This window comes from Ranitomeya variabilis, chromosome 5 (assembly GCF_051348905.1).
Source record: "Ranitomeya variabilis isolate aRanVar5 chromosome 5, aRanVar5.hap1, whole genome shotgun sequence".
Lineage (NCBI taxonomy): Eukaryota > Metazoa > Chordata > Amphibia > Anura > Dendrobatidae > Ranitomeya > Ranitomeya variabilis.
In genome coordinates, this window is record NC_135236.1 from 491,239,821 (window position 1) to 491,259,331 (window position 19,511).

General features: G+C 46.9%; 1 protein-coding gene across 1 annotated transcript in view; it reads left to right on the top strand.

The window, feature by feature from the left end:
• The window catches only part of UTP20 (UTP20 small subunit processome component), a 166,382-nt gene that overhangs the window by 35,670 nt on the left and 111,201 nt on the right, over window positions 1-19,511 (top strand). The window contains exons 8-15 of the mRNA XM_077265598.1: window positions 497-652; window positions 1,120-1,266; window positions 1,356-1,490; window positions 6,839-6,916; window positions 12,534-12,712; window positions 14,204-14,341; window positions 14,442-14,530; window positions 14,907-15,012. Coding sequence (XP_077121713.1) covers window positions 497-652; window positions 1,120-1,266; window positions 1,356-1,490; window positions 6,839-6,916; window positions 12,534-12,712; window positions 14,204-14,341; window positions 14,442-14,530; window positions 14,907-15,012 — 1,028 coding nt within the window. The remainder of the gene's footprint in view (window positions 1-496; window positions 653-1,119; window positions 1,267-1,355; window positions 1,491-6,838; window positions 6,917-12,533; window positions 12,713-14,203; window positions 14,342-14,441; window positions 14,531-14,906; window positions 15,013-19,511) is intronic.

A 19,511-nucleotide genomic window follows, 5' to 3' on the forward strand; every position in this document is an offset into this window, starting at 1 on the left:
TGATGTTACCGGAAGTCACACGATCGCTGGCAGAGATTGGTGCCGGACAGAACAGATTTATAACTCCCTACCTGTAAGTTCTCAGCTCCATAGGGGGAAAGTAGGCAAAGTGCACTTTCAGGATGTCTTATAAGCTTTATTATGGTTTTTCTTAGAAAATAAGAGCCCAGTTTCCCTTGTCAGCTTCCATTGTAACAGAGCGGTGTAATAAATCAATAAGGCCCATCTTATTCTTTGTCAGTTCCGAGTTCTTTGTGGAGGGTTGTGTGTGTGTGTGTGTGTGTGTGTGTGTGTGTGTGTGTGTGTGTGTGTGTGTCTCCAATATTCCACATACTTGCATTAGTGGTGCAACATAAGGCCATGGCCAGTATAAAAAGAAAAACCCCACTAAGATGTGTATTTGCATGGCAGTTGTGTATTTTGAACTGTGGAATTTGCAGACCCTGTATATTTTCACACTTTACATTTTGTCTGCAACTTTTCTATTGTTTGGTAGGCAATTCAACTCCTTCTACAGAAGATAGGACCGATTACCGAGGAAGAAGTCTCTCTTCCCTGGACTTTGGTGGGAAATGTTTTCAAGCAGTTTGTGGATTCGGCTACATCATATATCCACAAGGAGCAATTTGAACCACTTTTTAGTAACATTCAGGTATGATCACAAATGAAAAAGTTAAAATTGAAAGTGCTGATTATGGGTGACATATATAGATCGTGACCTCTTTACTGTCACCCTTTGTGTTTGTTTGCTTTGAAAGTAGGCATGGCATGTAACATAAGAGAATGAGCCTCTGTTATTATGCAAAGGCTAGTTTGCATCTGTTTTATTACATTACATCCAAACTGACCTGATGTATGCCGTAACAGAAGTTTAGGCATATATTTGGAGCCATGTGAATTTATATCTCTTTTATCTGTTTGGAAAAGCACAGCAGGATATGCTGTTTATCAAAAAGGGTTCCACAAAAATGTAGACATTCTAGCATATGTTTGTTTTTTCTATTCCTAAACCCTGGGTGTGTACTTGCAATGTAAATTATTACTTATGGGACTGAACAAATGAACTTGAATATGGTCATTGTATTATTAAGTGTGTTTTTTTTTTTTTTCTTCTTCAAGAACGCACTTATGGAACTGGCGGGGAAAATGACTCCAGCTCAGAGTGCAGAATGTTCAGATCAAATAGAACGGGTACTGGATGCACTAAGTATCTTGGTGAAATATAGTCAGGGTTCTAAGGTCACCTATCCGGAGTGCGTATGTGCGGTAAGTGTCCCCCTTACCTCTGCTCACCTGGCTAAGCCTTCAATCCAATGAAAAATTGTGTAATTTTTTTTTGTTTCTTCTCTCCTTAGACCGTGACAAACATGCTGCAAGTGCCACAGATATCATCATCTTGCTGTCATAAACTTCTTTCCATTATTGCTACTTTACTTCTCAATGAAAACATATCCTTGTCAGCCTCTGATATACAAGGAGCTGTTCATAAGGTACATTACATGGTTCAAAGTGAACTTTTTATTTTTAATTCATTATTTTAGTTGTATTAAACAGTACAAAATGGTTGATTGAGCAATAATGCCTGAAAAATAGACTGTAAAGAGGGAGAAAGAGGAAAAAAAATACAAGAATTAACAAATTTAGACATTAATGCCTACATGAGGCTTGATCTAAGTTGCCAGGATTTGCCACCTATAGCTGTAAAATGGTCTAAGAATTTGCACAATAACTCATGTGGTGTGGCCTATTATTTTACTTGTTGTGACCTTAGCCATTCCATATATCACAGTACAAACATTATTGGATCAAGTCATAATATAAGATTAATTTCTATCCAATTTACTGTATCTTCTTCAAAATTTGTTTTTGCAAAGTAGAAGATATTAGATAATTCTACACACAGTGTATATGTTATTAGGCTAATGAGTATTTTGACCATATCATAATATTTATTCAGATTTTCCAACTCCAAGCTGAATAAACTTGAATGCTTATTGGTGTAAAACATATCAGGTGAAAGTTTTGTTGCAAATAATCAACAGGTCACAAAAATATGTTGAGGGGGAAAAAGACACCCATTAACTGCCAGTGCTGTCACATTCCATAACTGCAACTTTTCCGGAGTTCCCAGAAACACAAGATGTTCAGTAATCGGAGACATGGAAAATATAAGAAAGGCGTAAATCCAATAACACCACTGAGCGAGACACATAAGTTGAAACGTCAAGACTGGACCAAGAAATGGCTAGCCAAGCCGTGCAGTACTTCGATGCATGCAATGGAGTATTGTTCTGCATAAAAATCATGCTTTTCTGGGAAGATGTAGACTTTTTCCTGTACCACTTCTTGACAAAAGTGTCTTCTAAAATCCGACACTAGGTTTGGGAGTTGATTTTGAGTCCATCTTCAGCCTGAGTAGGTCAAACTCTTTAGTAATATCAGCTCATACCAGTACCCCACCTCCACACTACTGGCGCTTGAGTCGTAGTGGAGTAGTAGTTGCATGTTACTGATCCAGCCATGGATCCATCTATCTGGTCCGTCTAGTCGCTCTCATCTCATCAGTCCGTAAAACCTTTGAAATATCGGTCTTCAGATATTTCTTACCTAAGTCTTGACATTTCAAGTAATGTCTTGTTCAGTGATGGTGGGGTTTCAGCCTTCCTTACCTTGGCCATGTCTGTGAGCTCTGAAAACCTTGTACTTCTGTGTCTTGTTCAGTGGTGGTGGGGATTCAGCCTTCTTTACCTTGGCCATGTTTCTGTTCGCTGAACATCTTGTACTTCTGTGTCTTGTTCAGTGGTGGTGGGGATTCAGCCTTCCTTACCTTGGCCATGTCTCTGTTCACTGAACATCGTGTACTTCTGTGTCTTGTTCAGTGGTGGTGGGGTTTCAGCCTTCTATACCTTGGCCATGTCTGTGAGCTCTGAACACCTACCTTGGCCATGTCTGTGAGCTCTGAATACCTTCCTTGGCCGTGTCTGTGAGCTCTGAACGCCTACTTTGGCCATATCTGTTAGCACTGAACACCTTGTACTTCTGTGTCTTGTTCAGTTTTGGTGGGGTTTCAGCCTTCCTTACCTTGGCCGTGTCTCTGAGCACTGAACCACTGAACACCTTGTACTTCTGCGTCTTGTTCAGTGGTGGTGGGGTTTCAGCCTTCCTTACCTTGGCCGTGTCTGTGAGCACTGGAAACCTTGTACATCTGAGCACTCCAGTGAGGTTGCCGCTCTGGAATATGACCGGACTGGAGGATAATGGGTTCTTGGACACTTCAGGTTTGATTCTTCTCAATTCTTTGGCAGTTAATGTGTCTTTTTGTGTTTCTGTTGAGTATTTGCATCAAAACTGTTGATGGTTCTGCTATTATGCCATATTTTAGCAATTTCAAGAGAGCTGCGTCTCTCTGTAAGACTCTTAATAATTTTGGACTTTTCAGTGTCAAAAGACTTAAAGGGAACCTGTCACCCCCCCCCCCCCCCCAAGCGTTTGTAACTAAAAGAGCCACCCTGTGCAGCACTAATGCTGCATTCGGACAAGGTGGCTCTTTTAGTTATGCTCCCTGCACACGCTGACATAAAGCACTTATAAAATGTGCCCCCTCATACCGTGAAATCGCCAGGGAGGTGGGTCTTTCCCCTCTAATTAGACGCAGCACAGCCGTCAAAGACCCACCTCCCTGGCGATTTCACGGTATGAGGGGGCACATTTTATAAGTATTTATTTCAGCATGTGCAGGGAGCATAACTAAAAGAGCCACCTTGTCCGAATGCAGCATTAGTGCTGCACAAGGTGGCTCTTTTAGTTACAAACGCCTGGCGGGGGGGGGTGACAGGTTCCATTTAAGTTTATACAGCTTGGAGTTGGAAAATATATATAAAAATGATTTGGTCAAAAAACTCACCTGCCTAATTGTGCACACAGGGTATATATGCTTGTGTAAATATAATCATGTAGGTTTGCATTTCTTTGTAGCATTAAAATTCCACGTCGCGTAAAGTGCATGTAAAGGGAACCTGTCACCCAAAATCGAGGGTGAGCTAAGCCCACCGGCATCAGGGGCTTATCTACAGCATTCTGTAATGCTGTAGATAAGCCCCTGATGTATCCTAAAAGATAAGAAAAAGAGGTTAGATTATACTCAACCAGGGGCGGTCCCGGTCCGTTCTGATGGGTGTCGCGGTCCGATCCGGCGCCTCCCATCTTCATCAGATGACGTCCTCTTCTGGTCTTCACGCTGCGGCTCTGGCGCAGGCGTACTTTGTCTGCGCTGTTGAGGGCAGAGCAAAGTACTGCAGTGCGCAGGCGCCGGGCCTCTCTGACCTTTTCTGGCGCCTGCGCCCTGCAGTACTTTGCTCTGCCCTCAACAGGGCAGACAAAGTACGCCTGCGCCGGAGCCGCAGCTTGAAGACCAGAAGAGGACGTCATCGTAAGAAGATGGGAGGCCCCGGAGCGGACCGCGACGCCCATCGGATCGGACCGCCCGCCCAGGTGAATATAATCTAAAGTCTTTTTCTCATCTTTTAGGATACATCGGGGGCTTATCTACAGCATTACAGAATGCTGTAGATAAGCCCCTGATCTTCATTATCTATCCTCCCGGGCTCATTTCGCTTCCAGAAAAAGGGGCTCCTAAGATTCTGCTTAACCGCTGCATGCACTGTGATCCCGAGACATTGGAAATCCTCCCAATCTCCTAATGTGTCGGAATGGCTCAAGGAGATGACCAGCCTTCAAAGTATGGAGGAATTGTCCGCTGAGGTTAACGGTTCAATAGAGAAATATCTGCAGGTCTGGAGTCCTTGGATTTTGTATATGGACTCTCAGGACTTTCAATCCCTCTTTTCTAAGCCATAAGGAAGATAGATTGAACAATACGGGTTAGATGGACGTCATTATAGGGGTGCAAGTTGCCCCCTTCTATATCAGACTCCATGGTTCCTCCCCCTCCCCCCCCCTTTTTTTTTTCATCCTCTCTCCTCCCCCATATTCCTCTTCTTAGTCTCATTCTTTCCGTTCGTGTTTATACCATTATTACTTGGAGTGACCTAGCTCCTCTTGTTTGGGTCGCTCTCTTTCAGAGGATACCTCATTTGTATCACCAAAGGTCATACAGTCTCCCTGGATAAGGGATACCTACATCCGCCATGGATTTTTTTTTTTTCTTTTCAGATCTTGTTGGTCTTGATTGAAAATGATTTTGACTTGAAAGTTATACTATTTCGGGATTTGTTGGTTTCAGGTCTTTATATACAGTTGTATATGAGATTTCTTTTTGTACTCAATACTTTTTATGTTGTTGAATCCTTTGTTCCTTGTTTGTTTTGAAGTTCTTTTCAATAAAAACCAGATTAAACATAGATAAGCCCCTGATGCCGGTGGGCTTAGCTCACCCTCGATTTTGGGGGTGACAGGTTCCCTTTAAAGGAGGGCTCAGGACCCCCACTACTCAGCAGGACATTTAGCGAGGCTGTTTAGGTAATCTGTCAGGATTCCCTGGTATTGCAGGTGCAAGCAAGCGACTGTATGTATACAGTGCCTGCAGCTATTTGTCCTGAGGTAGAACAACCTCCATTAAAGGGAACCTGTCACCACCCCCCCCCCCCAGGCGTTTGTAACTAAAAGAGCCATCTTGTGCAGCAGTAATGCTGCATTCTGACAAGGTGGCTCTTTTAGTTCTTGGTGCTGTAACTGCAGAAATAATCGATTTTGCAATTTGTCCAAAATACCTTGAAATAGTCCTGGTGGCAGGTCTTTTCCCCCTAATGCAGACGGCAGCACCGCCGTCACTCATACCCTCTTGGCGCCGGGCGCCGCCTCCTCAGTGTTGTTTTCATCTGTCCCGGCACCTGTGTTTTTATCTTATGTCTTGGGCATGCGCAGTTAGCGCTGCGCGTCTTCTTACATCATTTGATGTCTTGCTGACTTTGCCTGTGCGGCCGCGCTGCCCGAGATCCCGCCCCACAGTTTGAATAAATCAGAAGACACTGCGGGGCGGGATCTTGGGCAGCGCTGCCGCGCAGTCAGCAAGACATCAAATGATGTCAGAAGACGGGCAGCGCTAACTGCACATGCCCAAGTCATAAGATAACCGCACAGGTGCCGGGACAGTTGAAAACAATGCTGAGGAGGCGGCGCCAGGCGCCAAGAGGGCATGAGTGACGGCGGTGCTGCCGTCTGCATTAGTGGGGGAAAGACCTGCCTCCAGGACTGTTTCAAGGTATTTTGGACAAATTGCAAAATCAATTATTTTTGCAGTTACAGCACCAAGAACTAAAAGAGCCACCTTGTCAGAATGCAGCATTAGTGCTGCACAAGGTGGCTCTTTTAGTTACAAACGCCTGGAGGGGGGGTGACAGGTTCCCTTTAAATGCCTTGCTGGTTAGGGTGGGGTCCTGCTTCTGAGACATCCTTTGATCTCTCAAACCACTATTCAAATATATAAAATAATTGAATTTTAATAGTGATTTCCTGATTACTTATTTCAAGTGGTTTCTTTTTGGGTTTCATCGCTATTCAGTAGTGCCCTGCTCAGGAGGCTCTTGCATTAGTGTGTGTATCGGGCGGTAAAGGGTCTCTTATTCTTTCTAATAAAAGCCTTGTAGCCCCACTGGTCGATAGGCATTTCAGCTCCTACAGCATGTATATAAAAAAAAAACACCTCTAGCCGCTGTACTACATTTGCATTGGTTTGGCAAGCTGTAAACTTCTTGATTTTAGCTAGTCACTCTATATGCCTGTTTTTTGGAATGAACATGTAACGGAATAATAAAAAATAACCATTTAGGCTGCAATAGGTGATAAACTGTGTAAATGTGTTTATTACATTATCTTGAAGGTTCTTAAGAGTGAAATTTCGAGTGGATTACTGTTGGACTTTTCTGAAAATGTCTTCAAAATGAAGCAGTTTGAACAGGCAAGTATTACTGATGTTTGCTTGTATACTATTGTTTTTTTTATATGGGTTTTGTCTTCATTTAACATTTTAATGTTGATTTATTCTTAAAGTAGGCCATCATTAAGTGATAGGTGTGAGTCCCTTCACTGCAGTAACTGACACTACATTATCTGCACAAGCAACTGTGTCCAGTATCCAGTACTACTGTTCCATTGCCCCTTTGTTGTGCGTATAGGTGGGGGTCCTACTAAACTCACAATGATTTACCGTATATACTCGAGTATAAGCCGGCCCGAGTATAAGCCGACCCCCCTAATTTTGCCACAAAAAACTGGGAAAACTTAATGACTCGAGTATAAGCCTAGGGAGGGATATGCAGCAGCTACCGGTAAATGTCAAAAGTAAAAAGATACCAATAAAAGTAAAATTAATTGAGACATCAGTAGGTTAAGTGTTTTTGAATATCCATATTGAATCAGGAGCCCCATATAATGCTCCATAAAATTTGATGGCCCCATAAGATGCTCTATATTAAAATATGCCCCATATAATCCTGCATAAAGGTTAATAATGGCCCCATAAGATGCTCCATAGACACATTTGCCCAATATAATGCTGCACGAATGTTGATTATGGCCCCATAAGATGCTCCATAAAGATATTTACCCCATACAGTGCTGCACAAACGTTATGGCCCCATAAGATACTCCATACAGACATTTACCCCATATAATGCTGCACAAACGTTAATTATGGCCCCATAAGATGCTCCATACAGACACTTGCCCCATATTGTGCTGCACAAACGTTGATTATGGCCCCATACAGACACTTGCCCCATATAGTGCTGTACAAACGTTGATTATGGCCCCATACAGACACTTGCCCCATATAGTGCTGCACAAACATTGATTATGGCCCCAGACACTTGCCCCATTTGCTTTTGCTGCGATAAAAATAAAATATCACATACTCACCTCTCGTCGCTCAGGCCCCCTGCACTTTCAATATTCACCTGCTCCACGTTCTGGCACCGCTCCATCTTCAGCGTCTTCTGCACTGACGTTCAGGCAGAGGGGGCGCACTAACCACGTCACCGCGCCCTCTGACCTGAGCATCACTGCAGAAGACGGAGCGGCGCCGGAACGAGGAGCAGGTGAATGCAGCGCTCCCCTCCCTGGTTCCCCGGCGCCCCAGCTTTTTCCTGTACTGAGCAGTCACCGTCACCGCTCATTACATTAATGAATATGCGGCTCCACCCCTATGGGAGGTGGAGCCGCATATTCATTACTGTAATGAGCGGTACCATGTGACCGCTCAGTACAGGAAGAAGCTGGGGCGCCGGGGAACCAGGGACCGCGCCAGGGGCAGGTGAGTATTATTAGACAGCCCGCGCTCCCCCTTCCCTGCCGACCCCTGGGTATGACTCGAGTATAAGCCGAGAGGGGGACTTTCAGCCTGAAAAAATGGGCTGAAAATCTCGGCTTATGCTCGAGTATATACGGTACTTATACTAAGGATAGACCCTTAATGTGAAATCACAGAAAACCTCTTAAAGCTGTTGTCTCCGTTCAGAAAATACCATTCTCCAGTACAATTTGTTAAAAAAAAAAAGTGCTTTACTCACTTTTTCTGGGTCCTTCTGCCTTTCCACCTCTGTTCTCTGTATCTGATAATGGCTGCAGTGGTTATGTTATGGAAGCAGCATCAGAGACTCCGTGCTGGACCTGGGGCTTGAGAGTAAGGCGCAGTTTGTTTTTTCATAATGAAATGCACCCAGGGTCCAAAATTTTTTTGAAAGGGTCAATTCCTTTAAGTTATTTTGCTGATTAGACTTTCTTCCTTTAAGCATTGTCACACTTTAGCTGTTCATGTTTAATACATAAAAAGCTGCAGAATTGCTTTTTACTTTAGTGACATTTTTTGTTTATTGTGCTATGTTCTCCCCTGTATCGGAGGCCACGTCGCAGATTATGTATATTTTTCTCCAGTATATTGATGTTGTTGACTGAAACCAACAGATGCCGTTAGAAGTCAGTGGGCTCTGTTGGGTACCATTGATGCTGTCATGGGACAGATCAGTCACAGATTACATTCCTTTTTATTGCTTTTCGGGAGGAACAGAAAAAAATGAATTTCTTATGCATTTAATAATTGGGCGTAAAACAGTTAACTGAAACTGCTCCCAGGATCAAGTTTATAATAATATGGGTCTAATGTACTATTCTGGCATAAAAGTCACAAAATATCACCATAAATATTAATAATAAATTATGGCACACACTATATGTGCGCAAACATTTACAATTTTTTCTTTTCACTCTTTTTTTTTCATTTGACTTACTTTTTGAAAAGTGGTCAGAGCGTAGCAGAAAGGGTTCGGGCCGCATGCCGTCCATCTATACATTGGTGTTAATTATAGTGCAGGTCGATTTCATTTTCTGGCACACGCACAGCTAAAGATGGGCCTCCTTTACTAAGAGACATGCACCTCATGAAGAGTTAAAATCCTGTAACTCCAGTGGGATTTTTGTTCTGAACGGTTTAATAAAATGTTAGTCTCAATAAATCCCCCACCCCCCAGTGGTTTTTCCTCTCATTTGTCTGTTTGCCATTTGGTGTTTCAGTTGAAAAAAAAATTGTGAGTTAAACCAGCGACAGTTTCTCTTTTGCTAAGGAGCTAAATGACCCTGGAACGTATCAGCTAGTTAGTTAAATTAGATAATAAATGTGCTCTAAATTATTGGCTAATTTCACTTTTCACATCGTTATCGGGTATATGCTGACGATCAGTAAACGCTGCGTATATCCAGATGTTACAGCATAGTGGACGGGATTTCAAGCAGTCCCATGTCCACTATGCGTCCACAGACACCCGTGGCTCCAGACCGCAGCATGTCTGTTTCTCTTCCGGTGACACGAGTCTCCACAAGATAAATTTCACCAATAGAGTGTATTGGACGCGGTGAAGCCACACGGTTTAGTGATCATATACGGAATCGCCTGCGTTCAAGAGACGGCAGCACTTTGGACACAGCGAACATGCGATGCGTTCTAGGCGCTGCCAGTTTCTGATCATCTACACATACCCTTAAAGGGATTATCTAGGTCCCTGCTACTGAACATGTGCCATCTACCAACATTACTGATACAGACTTTGCTGAGACCTAATAATTTGCTGGTATGTGTGGCACAATTCCACTGAGACCAGTGATTGGCTGCAGTGGTCACATTCCTAGACTGGATGTGTTCACCTGCAGGGAAGTAAACAAAGACTTTGGCTGGAGCCAAAATCTGGATTGGATACGGTCAGGTGAGTGAATCCCTAATACCGTGGGTCAGGGCCGGACTGGGACTAAAATTCAGCCCTGGCATTTGAAGTCACACAGGCCCACTTGTCGCATGGTGACTGTATAATATCTTTGTACACTTGTAGGCTACAGGAAGTGAGGGGAGTGTAACACGACTATATAACATAATTACAGCTGTATCCAGCATTACAGCTCAGTCCCCATATAATGTAATACAGCACAGCCCCCATAGACTATAATACAGCACAGCCCCATAGAATGTAATGCTGCACAGCCCCCATAGAATGTAATACAGCACAGCCCCCATAGAATGTAATACAGAACAGCCCCCATAGAATGCAATACAGCACAGCCCCCATAGAATGTAATGCAGCACAGCCCCCATAGAATGTAATACAGCACAGCCCCCATAGAATGTAATGCAGCACAGCCCCCATAGAATGTAATGCAGCACAGCCCCCATAGAATGTAATGCAGCACAGCCCCCATAGAATGTAATGCAGCACAGCCCCCATAGAATGTAATGCAGCACAGCCCCCATAGAATGTAATGCAGCACAGCCCCCATAGAATGTAATGCAGCACAGCCCCCATAGAATGTAATGCAGCACAGCCCCCATAGAATGTAATGCTGCACAGCCCCATAGAATATAATACAGCACAGCCCCCATAGAATGTAATACAGCACAGCCCCCATAGAATGTAATGCAGCACAGCCCCCATAGAATGTAATGCAGCCAGCCCCATAGAATGTAATACAGCACAGCCCCATAGAATGTAATGCAGCACAGCCCCCATAGAATGTAATGCAGCACAGCCCCCATAGAATGTAATGCAGCACAGCCCCCATAGAATGTAATGCAGCACAGCCCCCATAGAATGTAATGCAGCACAGCCCCCATAGAATGTAATGCTGCACAGCCCCATAGAATATAATACAGCACAGCCCCCATAGAATGTAATACAGCACAGCCCCCATAGAATGTAATGCAGCACAGCCCCCATAGAATGTAATGCAGCACAGCCCCCATAGAATGTAATACAGCACAGCCCCATAGAATGTAATGCAGCACAGCCCCCATAGAATGTAATGCAGCACAGCCCCCATAGAATGTAATGCAGCACAGCCCCCATAGAATGTAATGCTGCACAGCCCCATAGAATATAATACAGCACAGCCCCCATAGAATGTAATACAGCACAGCCCCCATAGAATGTAATGCAGCACAGCCCCCATAGAATGTAATGCAGCCAGCCCCATAGAATGTAATACAGCACAGCCCCATAGAATTTAATGCAGCACAGCCCCATAGAATGTAATGCAGCACAGCCCCCATAGAATGTAATGCAGCACAGCCCCATAGAATATAATGCAGCACAGCCCCATAGAATATAATGCAGCACAGGCCCATGGAATGCAGCCAGTCCCATAGAATATAATGCAGCACAGGCCCATAGAATGGAATGCAGCCAGCCCCATAGAATATAATGCAGCACAGGCCAATGGAATGCAGCCAGCCCCATAGAATGTAATGCAGGCAGCCCCCATAGAATGTAATGCAGGCAGGCAGCCCCCATAGAATGTAATGCAGGCAGGCAGCCCCCATAGAATGTAATGCAGGCAGGCAGCCCCCATAGAATGTAATGCAGGCAGGCAGCCCCCATAGAATGTAATGCAGGCAGGCAGCCCCCATAGATTGTAATGCAGGCAGGCAGCCCCCATAGAATGTAATGCAGGCAGGCAGCCCCCATAGATTGTAATGCAGGCAGGCAGCCCCCATAGATTGTAATGCAGGCAGGCAGCCCCCATAAAATGTAATGCAGGCAGGCAGCCCCCCCCCTCCCAGCTCCACAATCCAGTCATCACTCATTGATAAAAAAAAACAAACACTCTACTCACCTCTCTCCTCGTGCCCCGCGCTGCTCCTGGCTCCGGCCTCAGCAGATGCAATCTGCCCGGCGCCCGGTCACACAGCAGGTGCGCGATGATATGACGTCATCGCGCACCCGCAGTGTCAGCGGCAGGCAGAGCGGGGAATGATGGGAGAGGGGGCGTCAGCAGACAGACGCTCTCTCCTCCATCATTGCATTCAACTGTACCGGCGTCTATGACGCCGGTATAGTTGAATGCGGGGCCGGGAGTGTGCCGCGACAGCGTGGGGAGTGTGCCGACAGCGGCACACTCGAGCGGCCCACTACTGCCACCGGCCCTTCTGGCATTTGCCAGAACTGCCCTATGGCCAGTCCGGCCCTGCCGTGGGTTTTGAATGGAGGCGTATTGCAGTCAGTATCTGTGTAATAGTGTCCTCCGCTTTTGTGTTTCAGCATTTCCTGCCCGGCTTCTTGCAGTATATTCTGCAGTTCTTTACTGAGGAGGATGGCACAGCCAGAAGCGAGGCGCTGGTGATCTTGACAAAGCTGATATTGGAAAAGGCTGAGCCCCCTGCCGTTGGTTCACTGGCATTTGAGAAATATCCTCTCGTGTTTGTGGAAAACCCTGAGCTGTAAGTTTGTGCATTTGAAGTAATTGACCAGCAGTTGCTTTTTTTTAATGGGAATGGGCATGATAATATTTTTTTTACATAGAAAAGACACAATTTCCTTTGAATTTTGTGTATTCTAAGGCTGGTTTCACATTTGCGGTTGTGTCCGCAGTGTTTGACGCATACATCCACATGCATCTTGATTTCCTATCTTTAACATTGTAGACACCGCCTGCGTTTGCATGCGTTAGCCCACGTTTGCTTACGCATGCGTAATTTCGTGGTGTACGGCTGACGCACCATGTTAGAATTTTTTTGGCATCAAATTTCCGCTGCCATACGCATGTGGACGCTTGCGGAAGGATTGCGTCAAAACAATGCATTACAGTTTATGGGAACGCATAGGAACGCAAGGACATGCTTTCGCAAAAGTGTCTATATGCAGAAATCCCATGAGCCACGCCCATTGGAAATTCTCCTTGAAATTTTTTTTTATAACAAATGCATGCGCATAAACAACGCAAACGTGTGCAAATGGTGCGTTTTTTTATCCGTCATGCGTAAGTTGATTTGGATAAAAAACGCAGTGCTATCATGCGTTTTGCCATGCGGTTACGTACGAAACGCTGCATACTCAACCGCAAATGTGAACGTAGCCTAAGAAGTATTTATACATTTGAAACAAAGATTATTTTCTAGACCCTGTGATCACCGTAAAGATGTGATCAATGTAAGGCTAGGTTCACATTGCGTTAATGGGTGTCCGCTAGCGGAGTCCGTTACATGGCGAAAGTGTCGCAATTAATGCCATGTAACGGGTTCGTTAGCACACCCATTGAGAGCAATGTGCTAACGGGTCGCCAACGCATCGCGAGCGCGTGCCATTTTCGGCACGCGCTAGCGATGTCCCGTTAGTTTCGGACGGACCTCGGACGCTGCTAGCATCTGCGCTAGCGGGATCGGCAAACGCGATCCCTAAAGTGACATTGCGTTAGCGCAAACCGCTAGCGCCCTGCGCTAAACGGATTGCCCTAACGCAATGTGAACCTAGCCTAAGGCAGAGGACCTCTGCGTCTTTATCATTCGTTTCATGCAATCTATTTCTTATATCAGGCACGTGTGTATAATGAGATGGATTTGTATCCATGAAAGGTAGATACACAGATATTGGAATTACTTCCACTATGGGCATGTATGCTTTGGATAGATCATAAATCCGACCTCTGTGACCCTATGCCTGTACAGCTCTCACCACACCATTCTGGTCAATGGAAGGTACTTAATCCATTCTGGTCAATGGAAGGTACTTAATCCATTCTGGTCAATGGAAGGTACTTTAATAAACTCAATAGTAAATGCTGCTATTGATGGACGTGCTACATCAGAAACCGAGGGTCAGGTATCCACTATTCTCACAATGGGTGCTTTCCTGAAATGTGTATGTATATGCGTTAGATGGGAATACCCCTTTAATTGTAAAGTTTGAATTATTCTTAATTCTTTTCCAATTAGTGTGAAGCTGAAAAGTTGTGACAGTCAGCAATCCCCAGTGCTAGACTATGTGTTATCTTTGGTGACCTTTTCTTCGCATGAGGATGTCCGTGAATTGTCCTATTGTTGGGCTGCTTTAGTTCTATTACCTCATTTAAGGTAAATATAATATGACCACACGTGGAAAATTCAGTAACTGAAAAGTACAAATATCTTGTTAGAATTTTCATCGTTTTTTTTCTTTTCTTTCTTTCTGCAGACCTCTGGAAAAGGAAAGAATTTTTCCAGTTTTATCCCAGTTTCTAGAAAATATGTTCTCTTTGATGAACCAAACTCAGTTTTCTCAAGGTGAGGAGCAAAATCTAAAAATCACCTGTAGCTTTAGTGGTTATTAGAGTTGAGCAAAAAATGAGTAGGACCTTGGACCGGCATCCACGTGGCTATGCCAGAGGCTTATTCGGTTGCCTGCACTCAAGTACCAGCCGAGGGGATTTGCACAGGCTGCCATTGACTACCAACATAGATGCCGGACCAGGATCCTGCAAATCTTTTTATTATTATTATTTATTTGTGTCCTGAAGCATATTTTTGTGGTTGAATTTCATAGTCTTAATTTCCAGCTTTATTATTTAGGGGTTGTGTAAGTATTGGAAGTCACGGCCACTGATGTAGCGATGAGGGAATGTAACCTGTAGGCTGATGTACCAATATGTTTCTGTTGTAGGTGTCCTGTGTGTAGCCTGCCAAGCTGTGAGTACGCTCCTTAGTCTCGATGACTCTGCTGATATTCTACAGGTGTTGCCCGTGGAACGAGTGAAAAACTTGTTAGTGTAAGTCTCAGAAATGTTTAAATAAACGATATTAAATGTTGCTATTTTTGTGATCTGGGATGGCTCTGTAAAATACTCTAATCCCATTGGCCCTACTCAAAGAAGAAAGTTGCTCTGTCTTAATTTTCAAGGTCTCGGTATATGATTGTAGAGTAGGACTCAGTGGGACCTTTCCAAAAACAAGTCCGTTGAGCTTCAGCATTACTGACACAGCTCATGCTTGATTACTGACAACTATGATGATATGCTTGTGTAGTCAAACTTTTTCTTTATCGCCTCTCATTGGGGGACACAGGAACCATGGGGTGTATGCTCTTGCCACTAGGAAGCTGAAACTATGCAAATAAAAAAGCTCCTCCTCTGCAGTGTACACCCCACCGACTGGCATTATACTCTTCAGTTTAGCTTAGTGTCAGTAGGAGGTGGACACGGGTCTTTCATTAGACCCTCATCTACCTCAATGTGCGTCGTTTCTTTTCAGGTTTTTCCGGAGGGATACAGGGTGAACAGTCACACCTGTACTCCCACAATTCGGACTATGAGTACGGTGTGTACTGCCACACCCCGTATCCTCATAGATCCTTCTGCAGGACCAAGAGCCTAGCACACCAGCGTGCTTAGAAGTCCGGTCCTGCATCCATCCCCCACCCACTCGCCTACCAGAGCCTGTCGGTTGGAGGAGACGAGGACGTCCATCACAGCTCCGTGGACGTCTCATTCCCCTCAGGTTAGTAACTGCTGGGGTGTTTAGGTGAGTATTTTCCCCTCCATTCCCCCGGGATCGTTTCTCCAAATCTCCCCCGGTCCTCCCTCGCAGTGTGGGGGAGTAGAAGTCTCTAAATGCGGATTTTCTTATGGCGCTTATTTTCATAGGGATCCCAGGGGCAGCCACAAGGGCAGTATCTCATCCTTAGCTGCCTCCTTTATCGGCGGCCGCAGTGCTCTCCCTGCAGCCGCACTGCTCGGCGGCCACAATGTCTCCCCTTACAGCGTGGCAGGCTGCCGCGCCGCTCCCCCCTGCGGCCTCACTGCTCGGTGGCCGCAATGCGTCCTCTGTCTGCGCGGCGTTCTTGGCAGCTGCCGTGCTACCTACTTCCTGCGGTCGGCGCTGGCCTCTAAGCACGGAGCATCTCTCAAGGACTCTAACGATAGAGTTGTAGAATCCTTCGCGAAGTCAGCCTTTGAAGCGGCTGCAGCGGCTCTATGTCCAGCCTTTGCTTCTACTTGGGTTTCTAAATCCATTTCCAAATGGGCCAAATATCTCCGTCGAGGTATCCTGGACGGGGCGCCTCCCGTGCAACTAGCGGAGCTTGCCAACCAGATTTCCCATGCTGGTAAATACCTGGTCTCCGCCTCCCTGGATGCCGCGTCTTGTGCGGCTCAGGCTTCCAGCAATGCTGTTGCCATCCGCCGGACCGTTTGGCTCAAGGCCTGGCAGGCGGACTTATCTTCCAAGAAGTCCCTTACCAGTCTGCCCTTCCAGGGCTCTCGTCTATTTGGTTCCCAGATGGACCAAATCATTAAGGACGCCACCAGGGGTACAAGTTCTCTTCTCCCCCAGGCTAAGCCTCGTCGCCCTCCTAGACGGCAGTTTCGACCCTTTCGGCCCTTTCGCCGCTTCACAGCGTCAAGCTCCTTTTCCCAGCAGCAACAGAGGCCACAGGCACGTCAAGAGAAGAAGGCGGTGTCCTTTAGGCCCACTCCGTCCTGGCGTCCTCGCTACTCCCAGGGTAGATCCTCCAGGCCCAGGACTGGAAGATCCACCTCTGCATGACTCTCGGCAAGACTCCAGCCCAACTCCCAGGTTGGGCGTCCGTCTTCTCTTTTTCAGGGACGTCTGGCTTTCCGCAGTAGAGGACGCATGGGTCAGGGAAGTTGTATCCTCGGGGATACAAGATAGAGTTCTTTTCTCGACCCCGGGATCGTTTCTTCGAATCCCGTCCTCCAAGAGATCCCGCTCTAGTTCCGGGCTTCTTCGCAGCCATCGCTTCTCCTCAAAGCCGGGGTAATCGTTCTCGTCCCAGAAAAAAAACGGTTCACGGGTTTCTACTCGAACCTTTTTGTGGTACCGAAAAAAGACGGCAAGGTTCGCCCCATTCTGGACCTCAAATTGCTGAACAGGAGAGTTCGTCTGAGACACTTCAGGATGGAATCCCTTCGTGCAGTAATTGCTTCCATGGAAGCCCAGAAATTTCTGTGCTCAATAGACCTCCATGTCCCGATATTTCCCGGTCATCACCGTTTCCTGCGCTTTGCAGTGCTCCGGGAACATTTTCAGTTCGTCGCCCTGCCGTTCGGCCTCGCAACCGCTCCAAGGGTGTTCACGAAGATCATGGCGGCTCTGATGGCCATCTTGAGAGTCAGAGGCCTGGTCCTATTTCCATACCTCGACGACATCCTCATCAAGGCTCCGTCCTTTTCTCAGGCTCACGAAAGCCTGTCCATTGTTCTCAACACCTTAGTCCGTTTCGGGTGGCTGGTCAACCGGAAGAAGTCCTGCCTTATTCCTTCTCAGCGCATCATCTTCCTGGGCATGCTCTTCGACACTCGTCAGACCAGAGTCTTCCTTCCCAAAGACAAGAGATCCACTCTTTGTCGGGACATACGCTTACTCCAGGGTCCTCGGCCTTCCTCCCTCCGATCGGCCATGAGGGTTCTGGGGAGGATGGTAGCAACATTGGAAGCGATTCCCTTCGCCCAATTTCACTCGTGACCCATCCAGCAAGCCATTCTGTCTCAATGGGACAGGTCTGTCTTCTCCCTGGACCGGCCGATCCGTCTCTCTTCTCTGGTCAAACGGTCTCTCAACTGGTGGCTGGCGTCACCCCTCGTCTCCCAGGGCAGGTCCTTCCTTCCAGTTCACTGGCAGGTGGTGACGACGTACGCCAGCCTGCTCGGCTGGGGTGCGGTTTTTCGCCACCTGACGGTCCAGGGCCGTTGGTCGTCGCAGGAGTCTTCTCTGCCAATCAATGTCCTCGAAATTTGGGCCATCTTTCTGTCCCTCCGCCACTGGGAAAGGATTCTCAGGGGCCTGCCAGTCCGGATCCAAACGGACAACGCCACGGCTGTGGCATATGTCAACCATCAGGGGGGGACCCAGAGCTCCTTGGCCCTTGCCGAGGTATCCAAGATCCTCCTTTGGGCAGAGGCAACAGTTCCGGTGATATCCGCGGTGCATATCCCCTGCGTGGACAACTGGGCCGCCGACTTCCTCAGCCGCGAGGGTCTCGCGGCAGGGGAATGGTCCTTGCATCCGGAGGTCTTCCATCAGATTTGTCTTCGATGGGGGACTCCGGACGTGGATCTCACGGCGTCTCGAATCAACAGGAAGGTTCCGCAGTTCGTCTCCAGGTCTCGCGATCCTCTCGCAGTGGGCGTCGACGCTCTGGCCATTCCTTGGTCACAGTTTGTGCTGCCCTACCTGGTCCCACACCTTCCGTTACTTCCCAAACTGTTGAAGAAGATCAAAGCGGAAGGGGTGCCGGTCATCCTGATCGCCCTGGATTGGCCCAGGAGAGCTTGGTTCGCAGAGCTCATCCATCTTCTCGCGGACGCTCCCTGGCGCCTTCCAGACAGGCCCGATGTCCTCTCTCAGGGTCCGATCTGCCACCCGAATTCTCGGTCGCTCAGTTTAACGGCGTGGCTGTTGAGACCGCGGTTCTAAGAGCGTCCGGCCTTTCGGACCGGGTGATTCACACCATGATTCAGGCTCGGAAGCCTTCGTCTTCCAGGATCTACTACCGTACCTGGAAGGCTTACTTCCGTTGGTGCGAGTCCAACCGCGTTCCATCAGTGACCTTTTCCCTTCCTTCAGGCAGGACTGGATTCGGGCCTGGCTCTTAGCTCCCTGAAAGGCCAGGTTTCTGCGCTTTCCATCCTCTTTCAGAAGACTTTAGCTTCTCGGCCACAGGTTAAGACCTTCCTTCAAGGAGTAGCCCACACTGTCCCGCCGTACAGGGCCCCTGTGGATGCATGGGATTTAAACCTGGTACTGGACGTTCTGAGGGTTTCTCCCTTTGAGCCCCTTAGGGAGATTCCTCTATCAGTTCTATCTTGGAAGGTGACTTTTCTGGTGGCCATCACGTCTATTCGCCGCATTTCCGAGTTGGCGGCTCTGTCTTGCCGACCTCCGTTTTTGGTCATTCACTAGGACAAGGTGGTCTTCCGGCCTCCACCTTCTTTTCTTCCTAAGGTGGTTTCCACCTTCCACCTCAACGAGGACATCATTCTACCTTCCTTTTGTCCAGCTCCGATTCATCCTCTGGAGCGATCTTTGAACAAGCTGGACCTTGTCAGGGCAGTGAGGATCTACCTGGATAGAACCTCCACTTTCCGAAAGACGGATTCCTTTTTCGTCATTCCTGATGGCACGCGCAGAGGCCAACCGGCTTCTAAGGCGACTATTGCTCGCTGGATCAGAATGGCAATTTTGGAGGCTTACCGGGTCAAGAACAGAGTGCCCCCTCCTGGGATTAAGGCTCACTCTACCCGGGCAGTCG